This window comes from Xenopus laevis, chromosome 1S (assembly GCF_017654675.1).
Source record: "Xenopus laevis strain J_2021 chromosome 1S, Xenopus_laevis_v10.1, whole genome shotgun sequence".
NCBI classification, from domain to species: domain Eukaryota; kingdom Metazoa; phylum Chordata; class Amphibia; order Anura; family Pipidae; genus Xenopus; species Xenopus laevis.
Window position 1 is genome coordinate 130,204,897 of NC_054372.1, and position 16,350 is coordinate 130,221,246.

At 42.1% G+C, this 16,350-nt stretch overlaps 2 protein-coding genes across 2 annotated transcripts in view; both read left to right on the plus strand.

Moving 5' to 3' along the window:
* Window positions 1-12,992: 12,992 nt before the first annotated feature.
* LOC121399448 (putative uncharacterized protein DDB_G0271982) lies at window positions 12,993-15,666 on the plus strand. Its single transcript, XM_041580188.1, has 2 exons — window positions 12,993-13,598; window positions 15,535-15,666. The coding sequence occupies exons 1-2, from the start codon at window positions 13,430-13,432 to the stop codon at window positions 15,612-15,614; spliced, it is 249 nt and encodes an 82-aa protein (XP_041436122.1). The 5' UTR covers window positions 12,993-13,429; the 3' UTR covers window positions 15,615-15,666.
* Window positions 15,378-16,350, plus strand: part of LOC108704934 (capping protein, Arp2/3 and myosin-I linker protein 3-like) — a 53,254-nt gene continuing 52,281 nt past the window's right edge. Inside the window, 1 exon segment of the mRNA XM_041580186.1 lies at window positions 15,378-15,911. Coding sequence (XP_041436120.1) covers window positions 15,872-15,911 — 40 coding nt within the window. The 5' untranslated portion in view covers window positions 15,378-15,871.

Genomic DNA, 16,350 nt, shown 5'->3' on the forward strand with positions numbered 1-16,350 from the left:
CTGATAAGATTTTCAAACCTGCCTGATCCAGAAACTTGGATATCCATCAAAATTGTTGGGCCACCATACACACACTGAAAATCACTTTCTATGATTGTATCGATAAATGTATGGCAAGCTTTAGTTTCAATGAATAATAGTTACAAAACACTTTCCTTTTAAGAATTATTTTAAGAATTAATATGAAAGAAGATCTATGTGTCATCAGAGTGTGTTCAAGTGCACTGAATAACTCAACACAGTTTGTTTTAGTGTGGGTTAGAGCTCAGCAGCAGAGCTGAGCTCTAACATCCATCTGAATCTAATCCCTGATGAAAATTCTAAGTAGGGTTTATTGGCAAAAATGATTTCTGCTGTGGAGTGAATTCTTACAGCACATAAAAGAGATTGTTTGGTACAGTCGCTCCTACAGTTTCCAGTTTTTACAGTTTTCTGACTAAACAGAAAACGGATCATTTGGCTCTCTAAACTAGTTCCTAATTGGGCAACCTACGTAATTACTGAATTGCCTGGCCATATTTTTCTGTGTATGGATAGATTTAGGGTCTACTTTACTTTTTAGAAACTGGTTTGGGACCACTGAAGAGGGTGACAACATTTTACGGAATCTTGCAAAAAGTTATAATTAAAGATTCAGTTGATCAGTAGCTAACAACTAAGATTAAGCCTAATCTTACCTTGCATCATGTTTGTTTTGTTTGCTTTTCTATTACTTAGAACAAAATATTGGGCCATCTTTCTCCTTTTAGCAATAAGGTATAGCATGACACATTGCTGTTGGTTCATGCATTTCTTTCTGCATTGATTAGTGAATGAATAAATAATGCCTTAAATGAGGGCTAAATCATTTATTTTTTCATTTCATCTATTACATTTTTTATTTTATTATTGTAATGGAAATTAAGAGCTGAATTGTTTTATTATCCTTGGCTTCTAAAAAGGCAGTGAAGTCCAGTTGCAGGCCTGCAGCCTGGATGTAGCCCTCGAGGGTATTTTTAAGGCTCGCAGACTTCTTCTTATGACATCATCATGTAATGTGACCATCAAACATGAAGTGATCCATGAGAGCAACAACCACATGGGCACAAGTGCTTTTGTAAAGCTCGCTCTCGCCCTTTAATGCTCTTGTATTTATGCCGCCCTGTATTATATATATGACCCCTTATGACTTTTTACCCAAGTGTCACGTATGGCGAAGCCAAACCCAAGGGGGGGAGTAACTGGATTCTGTTCTAGGCATACTCTTCTGCCTATAACTAGTGATGGGCGAATCTGTGCAGTTTCACTGAAAAATTTGTGAATTTACTGAAAAATTGGTGAATTTACTGAAAAATTGGTGAATTTACTGAAAAATTGGTGAATTTACTGAAAAATTTTTGAATTTACAGAAAAATTTGCTAAATGGCGAAAAATTCACGAAACGCATTAAAGTCAATGCAAGACAATTTTGATGCAAGCTACTATTTTTTCCAAATGCATTAAAGTCAATGGGTGTCCAAATAATTTTGATGCGCGACAATTATATGCTCGCAACTATTTTGAAATTGGTTGCGAATTTGAGCCTGGCTCATAAATTTCACCATCACTACCTATAACAATCACCTTTGGCCTTGGGCCTAGCCCTCAGCTACTCAGGTGCACCGGGTCTTACTTCACAAGAATCCAGCAACTCCCGCAGGAGCAAGCAAGGGACCAAACATACAGCAGGGAAGGTGCCAATAGAGACTGAATAATCATAGTCAGGCAGACGGGGTCAGTACCAGAAAAACAACCACTAAAACTTGAGACAAATGCTAGGTCAGGAACAGGCTGGGGTCAGAAACAAAAAATCACAAGGAGCAGGCTTCAGAAACAGAAAATAAGCACAGAGGAACAAGCAAGCTTGACCTAACAACAAGCAATGTGTGAGTGCTGCGCAAGGGTTTTATATCCACGCTGATGGCACCTGTGGCCAAATTGAACTTGTGGGGGTCATTTGTTAACACTGGCCAAAATTGCCCATGGGCAGTAACCTGTGGAAACCAATCAAATTGCTGCATTCATTGTTCTACTTTCAGCTGGTTTCAAAAAGCGAATCACTGCCATAGTGGTTTTTGATCTTCAGGTATCTCCATGAAACCATACTGGGAATATGTGGCTAATCATATCACAGGATCAATTCTATTCAACTAGAAAATGCTTTCTTCTTAGTCCAGATTTCACCAAAGACTTTAGTCTTCAGATATTTAAAATCTTGAAGTTGACTCTAAAGTGAAGGAGAACAAAATGTTGAAATGTTGAACTGGGCCTCCTAGGGTCCACAATGGTACCTGATATTCAGTGCCCACTCTCACAACAGTTAGATTTAGACAGTACTAAATGTTATAGAAATCTTAAACACTTATTGATCTGGGGCCCACCGAGAGATCCTCTCATACTCTAGCAGTGAGAGGGTTGAATTAACATATACCTACTGAGGTCTGGAGAAACGCAGAAGTAGCATGACATACGAGATGCTTATGATTTATGTACACAGCCAGAGCTTTTGGTGTGTAAAAATACCTAAAATTAATAAGTTAATTGGCAGAAAGCATAACCTATCCTCCTTAACAACATCTCTATACCAAAACCATGGTTACAGTCACCACGGCAGCTTAAAGAGGAGAGAGAGGCTGTATCCATGGAAACAGTTACCATGGCAAATATTGCTGCAACATCATTTGCCATGTACACAGTTACATAATCTTGAGAGTATGTACCTCCATTCTTTATGGCTATGCTATCTAATATTCTTCTTTACCAGTAACCTCCACCAGGCTGTATACCAGTGTAGTTCTTTACCCAATTATACATTTTCTTAACATGTTTCATGAATAACTAAATTACATTTTCCATCTCTTTCCATTACACACAATATTGGTTGGCAGTGTTGGACTGGCCCACAGGGATACGAGGAAAAGTCCCAGTGGGCCAAGGTGTCAGTGGGCCCTCATACTGCTAAAGATTTGGCCTATTTCATGGCCAGTCCCTTTTTCTATGACAAACTGGCTAAATAGAGGGAATAATAGATTATAGTATGTAAAGAAAAGGAAAATAGATTATTGAGGAAAGGATGAATAATAGCACTAAGAGTGAGCCCCTGGTCTAAGATTAATTGGTGGGCCCCTAGTCAAAGGTTTTTGGGTGGGCCCCTTGTGTCCCAGTCCGACACTGTTGGTTGGCAGTTTTTTATGTTCTTATTGCATTGTGCATCCCAAATGACTGTTCATGTAAGTCCTGCAGGGTTGTAACTGCAAAATAATATGGTTTAGTGCTCTGAAGGGTTTTAGGCATGTTTAAGGTAAAGGTATGTAACAGGCAAGTATGGCAAGCATATCTGGAGCAGGGTAGCCAGCAGGGATATCATCAGTAGTCATACCCACAATCTATCAACCTTAAGCCCACTCTCTCCCCTGGTAGCATTCCCCTTTTTCAACCTATAAATCACGGATTGTATTTTAGGGCTTCCCCACTGCCAGAGGGCCCCTGACTGCCATACCCCATATACCAATGTGATGGTGGCCAGGCTCAAACCTTAAAGGAGAACTAAACCCTAAACATAAATATGTCTGAACATTTCATATTTTATATAATGATTATTGAACCAGCCTAAAGTTTCAGCTTCTCAATAGCAGCAGTGATCCAGGATTTCAAATCTGTCACAGGGGGTCACCAGCTGTTGAGAAGCTAAGCTTAGAAGTCACCCCAAATTATCAGGCAGAAATTAGGTTTGCCTGTAATATAAGCTGTGCTACAGTGCTAGTTGCACTGGTTTCTATGCTGCCATGTAATAACTATCTGTATTAAGTGCTCCTCAGCAAGCAGCAAGCATGCCACCCCTAAAATTATACCGTTCTATGCCACAAATCCAGGCCTGCACTCATCTTTCTTCCCTTGTGCCCTAGAAAGTGTTTTTTTAAGTTCCTCTACTCTTCTTTGGTCTGACTCTAACCAGGATTTCCCGGGCAGGTGCCCCTAGGTCACGTGGTCCTATCGCCACCGGTCGCGAGTTCCTAGCGCCCGCCATAACTACTCCCTGGGCTTTTACCTTTACAAATTACTAATTTAAACCAATTGAAAAAAAAGGTACTCAAAAGATATTACTACACAGGGAATATAAACTATCCTTTGCTAGGACATAGTAACTGATTAAAAAGGTTCTATACCGATGTGCACTTCACAATTATCTTCATAATCAGCATTAAGTAAAGTAGGGGATGCACTGTAGTATGGGCAATAGGTGTGCTATTTGGCAAATCTGATCTGTACATTTGTGGTTAGGTTAGCACACCTTACATATGGGCTTTGCAATCTTGATATTCAAGCAACTATAACAGAGCATAATTATATTCTTTACTGTAAGTTCTGATGGTACTAGAGAAATAAACCTCAATGTGATTTTGGCAAATTACAGATAGAATATGTCCACTTGGGGTAAAAGGAAACTGCACTAGTGTGATGATTGCCACTGCGAGTAATATAGTTTTCTGGCCTGGATTTGTGTCAAGGCCACAAAGGCCCAGGCCCAGGGTTGCAGAATTTGAGGGGTGGAATGCCACCAAGCTGCATCAGGATTAGCTACTAGCACTAGAGACCTGTGTCAGTCTCCAGTGCTGTTCCCTACTATTAAGACTTGTGCATGCGCACATGTACAGGAAGCAGGAAGAGGAAGGGGACAGTACCTGGCAGGGGGAAGGGGACAGCACTGGGCAGCAGAGGGAAGCAGAGGGTGGGTGGGGCAATGAGCAGAGCTGGCCTAGGGGTGGTCAGTGTGTAGAAGCGGGCCTGGAAGTTTTGGGTGAAATTTATTTTGAAATGGATTTCTATCAAGCATTTAATAAAGGTAATGCTTCAACTAATGAGTGTGTAAAAGAAACGGATCCGCACACACACCGATTAGTGCAGTCGGGGATTATCCCCTTTTATTCAGCCACCAAACATCAACGTTTCGGGGGGGGATGAAGGGTGGGTGTGTTCCCCCCCCGAAACGTTGATGTTTGGTGGCTGAATAAAAGGGGATAATCCCCGACTGCATTAATCGGTGTGTGTGTGCGGATCCGTTTCTTTTACACATTGGTTGCTAAGGGACCCGGCCGGGTCAACGGAAGGAACGCACCACCAGCTTGCAGGATTGGTGAACTACAGGTGTGTGGTAGGATAATTACATTGTAATCAACTAATGAGTGCCCACATAAACAGAATGTCTTTCCAAAAATAATGCATCTTAGACAGCAGTTTTCAAATAATGTATATGTTAACTGTGAATTAAAAGATAGCTACACTGTCAGCTCATACTGTCATGTTAAATCTCTTCCTTAGTGCCTAGATAAATTATAAGGGATGTGTCAGCCTCTATATAGTAGTAATAATAAAACTATTCTGAATATTTTAGTAGCAGTCTATAACTATGTCAGTTTGTAGGGCAGGTAAAAAAGATCATCGTTCCTCTTATTTTTACACAAAATACAGGCAGCCCTGGTCTGCCCTAAAAAAACCTGTTCTGATTCACCAGAGGTCTCTGATTTTTATAACCAAGTTAATTGAGCATTCACTGCAATAGGCCTACCAAGAATTGCAGGCAGCTGGGGCTTGTTTGGCCAAGTCTGAGTGTAACACAGAAATATGGAATGGTAGATGCATTATCTAATAGTAGGTAAGAAAAGACCCTGGGTTGTTTTATATTTTCTAAGGTGGGGGTCCCCAACCTTTTTTTACCCACAAGCCACAATTCAAATGTAAAAAGAGTTGGGGAGCAGCGCAAGCATGAAAATAGTTCCGTGATTGCCAGATAAGGGCTGTGATTGGCTATTTGACAGCCTGTATGTGGACTGGCAGCCTACAGGAAGCTCTGTTTGGCAGATCAGCCTGTGTGTGGTCACACACTGACCTCAGCTGCCTTCAGCTCTTCTATGTATGATCTGATTCAAATCAATGGAGCGGGGCACTGAGCAGATCTGCTTCTCTCAGCCTGCAAAAATATGCAGGCTGTATGTATTACGCAAAAGTGAAGAAAAACAGAGAGTTAACCGTTTGCAAAATTTGGAAACTTGATGGACAATGTAGAAAAGCTTAAAACATTGTATGCTTTAAATCTGAAAAAGTCCCTATTTCTGCTCACATAGATCTATTGATTTCCAGTGTGTCACGACTCTTTACCCAGGGCTGTTTCAGTCCTCCATGTTGCAACCTACCCCCCCCCCCCACACTGCCTACACTTAAGTTTTGGCAGCTGAACAGGGTATGAGGGGGCATGTACCTGGTAACCTGGGGGGTGCTGCTGTCTGAAGCAAGTTTCTCAGCTTGGCTCATTGCTTTACCCATGCTCTTTCTTTTTCGCTCTCTCATGCACTATGCCTTTATTTTTAATAAAAAAGCAAAGGCAAGTTTGATTACCATGTACTAGAAAGACTTAGGACTTTAATTTTCTAATTAGCTGCAGGGAAGGAACCCCCACAGTACTGTAACATATACAGTAGCATAAAACCAGTCACTTTTATATGTTTAATTAAAATGAGTTAAGCCTTTAATAAATGAAATGAGAGTGTTTAAAAGAGAGAACTACTGTGGTGACAGTATCTTTTTGAACTGTCAGATATGAGCTTGTCTTCATGGGAATGACAGTGGTTTTCCAAATAATTAACTGGGTCTGAAATGAACATATAGAAAACTAGGGGCCAGCAGGGGTCAGCATTCTACCTAGTGAACATTGTCTGCATCTGTTATTGAGGTTTTGATTCTTACTTTCTGTAGTTAAGGAGGCAGACATTTAGGAAAATTACATTGTCAAAGATCCCTTTGTGAAAATACACATCCTAAAATTAAGTTTTCTTCTTGTGGCCACAGCGGGGGCCAGGTAGGCAGTTCAGAAACAGTTGCAGAGTCTTTGTGCAGGGAAGGGTCAGGGAAGAGTCTGGTCCAGGGACACCCACTGGGTTTTTTACCCAGTGTCCCACTCGCCCAGTCCAACCCTCCCAATGTCCCAACTCTCCACCATTTGCCAGTTTATCTCCTTTTCCCCTTATGGCTAAACAAGGGAGGTTTTTTTCCAACCCTGGGTAGGTCTAAACTATCTTTTGTGGGGAAATGTAGATGTATTAGAGCTAACTCTGATAACCAACTCCAGCACATACAAAATCTAACAAAATAACTGTCTGGTACAAATCCTACATGCAAAAGTACAGAACACACTTTATTGAAAGCAACTGTTCATGTTTGCAAACAAGACTGAATGCCTGAGTCATATAATGTAAAGTCAGCCAAGATTCAACAAGCTTAAATAATTAAAGGGCACTATGTGTCAGGGAGCTGGGATGCTCCCACCAGGGAGGAGGTCAGGATCTAGGAGGAAGCCCTCAGAGGGATCAAAAGTCGCGGTGTCCAAAGGGTTAAGCAAAAGGATAGTCAGAGTCCAGGCAAGGGTTCAAGGGCTGGCAGAATAATCAGCAAAATCCAAAGTCCAGGCAAGGGATCAGGAACAATCAGGAATAAGGACAGTCTTCACAGGAAACCCAGGATACACACCAGGAAGGTATACTATACTTGGGCGCCATTCTGGCGTCTTGGCTGTGCTTTTATTTTCAAATTTGGCGCCATAGTGACGTCATTGGCGTCTGTACGCTGACGTCGATGCGTAGGCGCTCCTGCCCGCGCTGATGTCATTGCGCCGGCGCCGCTACCCACGTGGCGGCCATGGGCGCCGCCATTTTGGGAGTGACGCCGGCAGAGAGAGACACGCCGCCCGGAGCTCCTAGGACTGCTCCGGGCGGCGATCATGACAGTACCCCCCCCCACAGGGGGCCACTGGACCACCAGGACTTGGCTTCTGGGGAAACTTGGCGTGGAACTCCCTCACAAGACGAGGAGCATGAACATCAGGATGTCCTTCCCAGGAGCATTCTTCAGGGCCAAAGCCCTTCCACTTGATAAGGTACTGAAGAGAACCCCTGGAGATTCTGGAGTCAAGGATCTTTTCCACCTCATATTCTTATTGACCATCCACAGAGATAGTAGGAGGGGGAGGCTGGACAACAGAAAAGCGGTTGGAGGTAGCGGGCTTCACCAAGGAGACATGAAACACGTTGGGGATTCGCATCTCAGGGGGAAGCTGAAGTCTGACAGCCACAGGATTGATCACTTCTGAGATGGAGAATGGACCCACAAACTTCGGACCCAACTTAGGAGATGGCACCTTCAACAGAAGGTTCCTGGAAGACAACCAGACTTTATCACCAACCTTGTAGGGAGGAGAGGGTCTACGTCTTCGATCAGCAAACGTCTTGTGAACCAGAGCGCTTTTCTCCAAGTTTGACTTGGTTGCAGCCCAGATAGCAGACATGTGGGCTGCATGGTCATCTGCAGCCGGGACGTCAAATAACACAAAGTCCTGTGGGAAGGCTTGAGGATGCTGACCATACACCGACATGAATGGAGAACTTCCAGTGGAAGTGTGGCAAGCATTGATATGAGCGAATTCTGCCCACGGGAGGAGGTCAGACCAGTCATCTTGACAAAGGAAAACGTGGTTCCTCAGGAACTGTTCCAGAGCTTGGTTCACTCGTTCAGCTGCTCCATTTGTCTTGGGATGATAAGCGGAGGAGAACTGGAGAGTAATACCCAGATCTTTGCACAGGGAACGCCAAAACTTAGCTGTAAACTGGGAACCTCTGTCGGAGACAACTTCCACAGGAAAACCATGTAGACGGAAAATATACTGGATGAAGAGCTGAGACAACTCCACAGCAGAGGGAAGCTTCCGCAGGGGAATGAAATGGGCCATCTTGCTTAAGCGGTCAATCACAACCCAGATCACAGTGTTTCCACTAGAGGGAGGAAATTCAACAATGAAGTCCATTGCTAAATGAGTCCATGGACAAGAGGGAATAGGCAATGGTTGCAATAACCCACTGGGGCGAGAATGGCTAGGCTTGGATGTGGCACAAATGGTACAAGCAGCAACAAAGTCTTTGACGTCTTTTCAGATAGTCGGCCACCAGACTAGGCGTCAAAGGAGTTCAAGAGTCTTTCTAGGACCAGGATGTCCTGCTTGCTTGGAACAGTGGGTCTGTTGAAGAATAGGCAGACGTAGCTCGGAGGGAACAAACGCCATCCCAATGGGGGTGTCCAGAGGAGCAGAAGACTAACCAGCCAAGATTCATTCGGCAAATTGAGGAAACAGGGATGCAATAATCTTGGCAGGAGGAATAATTGGATCAAGCCTTACAGGAAGCCGATCCACCAGAGATGCTCTCTGAGACGAGTGTCCACCTTAATGGATAGAGCAATCAGATCTTCCAGCAGGTCAGGGAACTCCCTAGAGACAAGATCATCTTTAATTCGAATAGACAGACCTTGATAGAATACGGCCTTATAGGCATCGTCGTTCCAGGAAGTCTCAGCCATCAAAGTTCTAAAGTCAATAGCATAGTCACTGACACTGCGGTTTCCCTGTCGGAGTTGCAGAAGACGAGAAGGGGCATTTGTGACCTGACCCGGGGCATCAAACACAGTAAGAAATGCTTGAAGAAAAGCCTTGGCATCAAAAGTCAGCGGAGAATTCTTCTCCCAAAGAGATGTTGCCCACTCAAGCGGTTTGCCCACCAAACAAGACATCACATACCCCACCTTGGAACGTTCATTGGGGAAGTGCGAGAGTTGGAACTCGAACTGGATCTGGCACTGTGTAGCGAAACCTCTGCAGGCTTGTGGGTCCCCACTGAAGCGAGGAGGAGGTGGAATGCGAGGCTCGCCGACGAGGAACCTGCGGTAGACGAGACGGCCGCCATGGGAGGATTTACAGTAGCTTGGGAAGCAGGGAGCGCTGGAGGCATACGAGAGAGAAGGGTATCGAGTGCCTGCCCTATGCGGTACTGCTGGGCTTCATAATCCTCCATGCGGGATGCCAGTCCGCGGAGCGCTCGTCCGACATCAGGCTTAGCTTCCTCAGTAGGATCCATGGCCCAAGTATAATGTCAGGGAGCTGGGATGCACCCACCAGGGAGGAGGTCAGGATCTAGGAGGAAGCCCTCAGAGGGATCAAAAGTTGTGGTGTCCAAAGGGTTAAGCAAAAGGATAGTCAGAGTCCAGGCAAGGGTTCAAGGGCTGGCAGAATAATCAGCAAAATCCAAAGTCCAGGCAAGGGATCAGGAACAATCAGGAATAAGGACAGTCTTCACAGGAAACCCAGGATACACACCAGGAAGGTATACTATACTTGGGCGCCATTCTGGCGTCTTGGCTGTGCTTTTATTTTCAAATTTGGTGCCATAGTGACGTTATTGGCGTCTTTACGCCGACGTCGATGCGCAGGCGCTCCTGCCAGCGCTGACGTCATTGCGCCGGCGCCGCCATTTTGGGAGCGACGCCGGCAGAGAGAGACACTCCGCCCGGAGCTCCTAGGACTGCTCCGGGCGGCGATCGTGACACTTTGATTACAAGAAAGGTGGAAACAGCATGGAATATTTCAGCATTTGTCTAATCCAGGGGTCCCTGCCCTTTTTTTTACCTGTGAGCCATTTTCAAATGTAAAAAAAGTTGGAGAGCAACATAAGCATTCAAAAAGTTCCAAGGGGTGCCAAATATGGGCTGTAATTGGCTATTTGCTAGCCCTATGTGAACTGGCAGCCTATCGGAAGCTCCGTTTGGCAGTACACCTGGTTTTTATACAACTCATGCTTGCCTTCATGCCAGGAATTCAAAAATAAGCACCTATTTTAATGCTACTGGGAGCAACATCCAAGGGTTTGGAGAGCAACATGTTGTTCATGAGAAACTGGTTGGGGACCACTGGTCTAGTGTAAAAAAAAGATACAGGTACAGGATCAATTATCTGGAAACCCGTTATCCAGAAAGCTCTGAATTATGGAAAGACCGCCTCCCATTGACTCCATTTTATCCAAATAATCCAAACTTTTAAAATTGATTTCCTTTTTCTCTGTAATAATAAAACATTGCCTTGTACTTGATCCAAACTAAGATATAATTAATCCTTATTGGAAGCAAAACCAGCCTATCGCGTTTATTTAATGTTTATATGATTTTTTAGTAGACGTACGGTATGAAGATCCAAGTTATGGAAAGATCCGTTATCTGGAAAACCCCAGGTCCCAAGCATTCTGTATAATAGGTCCCATACCTGTACTCTGAAACCCTCAGTGAGTGGTTAAGTGTACTCATTTAGGGCAGATACAGTATACACTACAGGTATAGTAGTTTGGATTTCCATACGTAAGTGTACTAAAAACCACTTAAAGTGGTTGTTCACCTTCAAACACTTTTTTCAGTTCAGTTGTTTTCAGATTGTTCACCAGAAATAAAGACTTTTTTCAATTACTTTCCATTTTTTTATTTTTTACCGGTTTTCTAAATTCTAAGTTTTAAGTTTAATGTCCCTGTCCCCTGGCAGCTCAGTAATCCAGCGGTAGATTCTAAATTGTTACAATTTGCTACATTTAGTTGATACATTTATCAGCAGTATCTCTGGAGTATTAGCAACTATTGTATCAATTCTAACAGCTGCCTTTGATGAAACTCAGGGATTCTGCTCAGCAGGGACAAAGATAACAAATGTATCATCTAAATGTATCAATTTAGAACAGTTTACAGGGTCAGTGACCCCCCCTTCTGCAGAGCTGCTTTATGAGGTCAAAAATGACACTTTACACTTCAATATTAGAAAAATGGTCACACATAGAAAATAGAAAGTCATTGGGAAAAGTTTTTATTTCTGGTGAAATATCTGAAACCAACTGAACTGAAAAAAGCGTTGGAAGGTGAACAGCCCCTTTAAACATGAAATAAACACAAGAGGATTGTTTTGCCTCCAAACAGAATGAAATTTATCTTAGGATCAAGTACAAGGTATTGTTTTATTATCACAGAGAAAAAAGAAATATTTTTTTTAAATGTGAATTATTTGTTCAAAAGGGAGTTCATGGGACATGGCCTTCACATAATTTGGAGATTTCTGGATTATGGGTCTGTGGATAATTGACTGATTCAATACCTGTACTGAGTTTTCTAACCATTAAAGATAAAAATGTAGCTCATGAGATAATTAGTAGTTAAGCATGATCTGGAATGGAGAAAGCAGTGTAGAAGGGAAAAATACAAGAAAGTCTGAGTTGAGCATATAACCACTTTTGGCAAAAGCTCCAAACAAGTACACACTGCAAGAATGCGTAGTGTAGGCAAATTTGCACATGGGCAGTAAACCAATGGCAACCAATCAGATAATTGCTTTCAGTGTTCAACCTGCATCTGGCTGAAACAAGCTAATCGCTGATTGGTTGCTGTGGGTTACTGTCCAGGGGGAAATTTGTCCAGTGTTTATAAATTAAACCCAGTGGATCTTGGCTTTACTTCTGTGTGCTACTTGAGGAGCCACTTCTAATGCAATGTCTTGATAGACCACATTCTTGAAACAAAAGCCAAAGCTGACGGTATAAAGATTTTGCTGTTTAGCCAAATTTATACAATTAATGCAATGAGATATACCTGGCAGTTAGTGGCTGGGGCTACAAAAGGGGTCCAGTGTAAAGCTCTTGCACCAATGACAACAAATATGAGACAATAGTCAAGAGTTGTAACATAATAGTTGTAAATAGTCAAGAGTCAAGCTTGTAACAATTCCAGGACAATGTTTGGGAGCACCTATAAAGCAGTTTTATTTTGAAGGATAACATTAGATATAGATAACATAAATATATATATTTTTATATATATTTATTGAAATAGTGATCACCTGCTACCTGTTTGATATTAGTATTGACATAGAATATAACACGCAACAGAGATGCTCTGCTAGTCCTTTTATACACATATTTAAGAAAATAATTGAGGTGTACCAACAGTTGGGGTTACTAGTTGAGGCCATACATATGATTACACTCCCTGTAGTGCTATAGCGTAAAAGGGTTAACAATTGTGAGCCAATATATCAGTGCGACATTTCAAGTGAAAATTTAACAGCCCAAAGGAAGGAGAGATCATTGTGTTAGACTCAATGATTTTCACATGAACAATATATTTTATGAAAATGGTGTCCTTGAGAGTGATCTAGTAGTGAAACAATGTATTAATGTAACGGAGAAAGGTAGTAACATATAGGAACATTTCCTAATTTGTGTGAAACATTTGGACACATTTTGTTATACTATTGCTATTATGGTGTTGTTTTTAATTTAGTCTTTTCTGCATGGAGAGATGAATTAGCCTGTGTTTCCTAGGGGCATGCCATCACACATAGCAAACTGGGGGCGCAGTTAGGTCCAGTGCCATCCTTAATACAACACTGGTATTGATCCAACCAGGGCCACAATCAGTGGGGCACAGGGGTGACTGTTGTCCCTGGCCTGGGAGATTTCAGGTTCTAAGGGGGGCCCGGCCATGCAGCAGAAAAGAACGACAGAAACAAATGAAGAAGACCACTCCAGAGAAGAACAAGAAGCAGCGACAGAAAAGAATGAAGAAGACCGTTCTGGAGAAGAACGAAGAAGCCACAAGGGAAAAGAAAAAAGAAGCCGCTATGGAAGGAAAAGAACTACTCACCAAGGAGGATGAAGGCCATCTGGCGAAATTTAAAGGTAAGTTCCACTGAACACCAATGTTTTTTTAACCCCCTGACCACCAATTTTTTTTAACTTATTGGGGATGTCCACCAATAGTTTTTAACTTGGGGGGGGGCACCTGGCTGAATTGTGTATGGTGGGGCTAGCCATCAATGTTTTTTTTATTGTGTAGGGGCCCTGGATTCAAATGTTTTTTAACTTGTGGGGGGGGGGGGCAGGAAACCTGGCAGGAAAGTGTTTAAAAAGTGATACATGATCTAAGCAGATTAGAGTGACCTTTGTCAAAATGCATTTGCTTTGAGCTCATGAACATTAGTCTGTCCTATAAAATGTTCAAGCTCAGAAAGAGATCAGAGTCCTAACACCCCATCAAAGCAAGTTATAGGTAGATTTCATGGAAAAGAGCTGATTAAATCTCAACCAATCCCATCCTACATAAATCCACCTCAGTAAATAAGTTCTACAAGTGCTGGGCCTCACATCATTAGCTGTAGCAGCATGAAAGGTAAATCCTGCTCTGAGTGTGGAACTTCTGAGAACTACTAAAAACAGCTTTTCTAGATAGAAGAATCCTACTGTGCCCATGCCAAGTGCTAAAGGTGCTTTGTAGCCCTCATAAACAAGTATGTTTTTGTAGGAAATTATTCTGCCTGTAGCAATTTTTCTTAGTTCTCTCCTTCATAGATTTATTCCTTGCAGCTACTGTGCAAGCCACATATTCGCTGACATTGGTGGGTGGGATTTTATCAGACCTCCTTGCCATAAAGGGGGGTGAGAGCAAGGACTCTCTTCTGTTGCTATAGTAATGATGTTGACAGTGTAACACTAATTTGCACTTATTTTTACATGGGGATATTTGTATAGGTATGATTATATTCTGATAATAATAAAAAATGTTATGCTCGGTTTTGTTTCCGTTTTGTATTACTATAATTTCACCAACCAATATGACCTGGACCAAATAAAAAAAAAAAAAAAAAAGATTAAAAAAAGAGGGGCTCTAATTTGATGGAGGTAACAAACGAAATCATGTTTACTGCATGGTAGTGTTTTAATACCTGTCTATTAATGAACACTACTACTGTGCTTGTTCAATACAGTTTGCTCTCCATTCTGTACTGCAGTAAACAGAGATGTAGTGACTGTTAAAAGGCTATTTTATCCATGCATCAGCAGAGGGCATCACAAGGAAGGAGGGCACTGGTTTGACCATTCTCTGTTACATATCTCCGTTTTAGTCCACGTTGATGCATACCAACCTGGCAGAAAAGTGAATAGCATCAGATAGCGAGTGTGCATAAAAATGGAAGTATATAGAATGATATACTGGAATCCTCCCCTACTACAGTAAAGTTTCAGAGAAGGCACTGGTATGCTTATAATCACTGAACACAAGTGCATAAAAATATATGCATTATACATTCACTACATATCATGTATAATAATGTATTTGCATTTGGCTTTGCATGTAGTTTATCTACAGTATGACACGTAGTATGTATCATATATATGTTCTCTAGTCCTTATGTGGTGTTGCTGCATATTGCCCTCAAAACCCGCTGAGCGACCTTAGAGTTCTGCCTCAGTGTTTGCACCATGTGTGTTCACTCGCTGGGAGTGTGAGTGCTGTTCTGCGACATGCTAATAGTGATTAGCTTTAATATCAGTCACTGGGATTGTAGTGACTTCTTGACATGATGATTGTGCCTGTTGCTGTGTGCAGGAAAGGGTTACATGTAATATTGTGCTCCCTACTTCTTTGCATGCACACACCCCTTACAGATCTCTTGCTTCCCTGTTCCTCTCCCTGGTACACACTCTTTCTTTTCATCCGTCTCACATGCGCTCTCTCTCTTTCTCTCTCTCTCTCACACACACATACAGACAGATGCGTGCACATTCACTCTCCTCTTCAGTCTCTTTGTGATTGCCTTACTTTCCTCATCAACAGGAATAACCAGAGAGGGAGCAAGAGAGAGAAAGAGACAGACACATCAGTACAGAGACAAACAGACCTTCAATGAGCTATAAAGACTGCCAGAGAGGTTAGCACATTCCTCACACTCAGTATCCCTGCACACACTCACATACACGCCTGATGCCATAATAATCCAGTCACAAACATACGCACTCAGTATTCCATGTGAATAGCTTCCCCTCAGTACAAAGATGTACAGACATATTCCTATAGATATCTGCCACAGAGATATATATTTATAAAGCCACTCGCATTCAGCTCACACAGGAGCTGCAGTTGATGTTATGACAGAGCGAGAAATGCAGCAGCCATGAACCAGATGTGTGTGGAGCCCTGCAGAGCGCTGCAAGGTGAGTGAGCTCCTGTGTTTATATACTGCAAAAGCATACGTATGGGGTGTTTTTAGCCATCTATATCGCCTGTTCATCTCTGTATGGACATCATAGCTTCTAGAGATAATGGTCATGTTGGTTATATTTAAAGAGGGTATATATATATATATATATATATATATATATATATATATATATATATAATGTGTATATTCTGTATATATTCACTGATCTGTGGCTAATGAAATTGGAGCAGCATTTTTATTAAAAAAAAAAAAAATTAAGGCTGTTGTATAAGTTTGATATTGTACAGACTAGTAACTGACCTGGACTAGTTAGTCCTCCTGACTATGATTAGTAACATTTCACACTGGGATTTATACAGTATATAATTAATTACCAGCATTGTGTGTTCATGATATACATGGTATATAAGTAAAATTCCTCATTAGGGGCC

Excerpts from the sequence above, each read along its gene's own strand:
- LOC121399448 (XM_041580188.1), top strand. The coding sequence starts at position 13,430 with ATGAAGAAGACCACTCCAGAGAAGAACAAGAAGCAGCGACAGAAAAGA. Across the intron at positions 13,599-15,534 it reads CCATCTGGCGAAATTTAAAG|GAATAACCAGAGAGGGAGCA; the intron begins GTAAGTTCCACT and ends CCTCATCAACAG.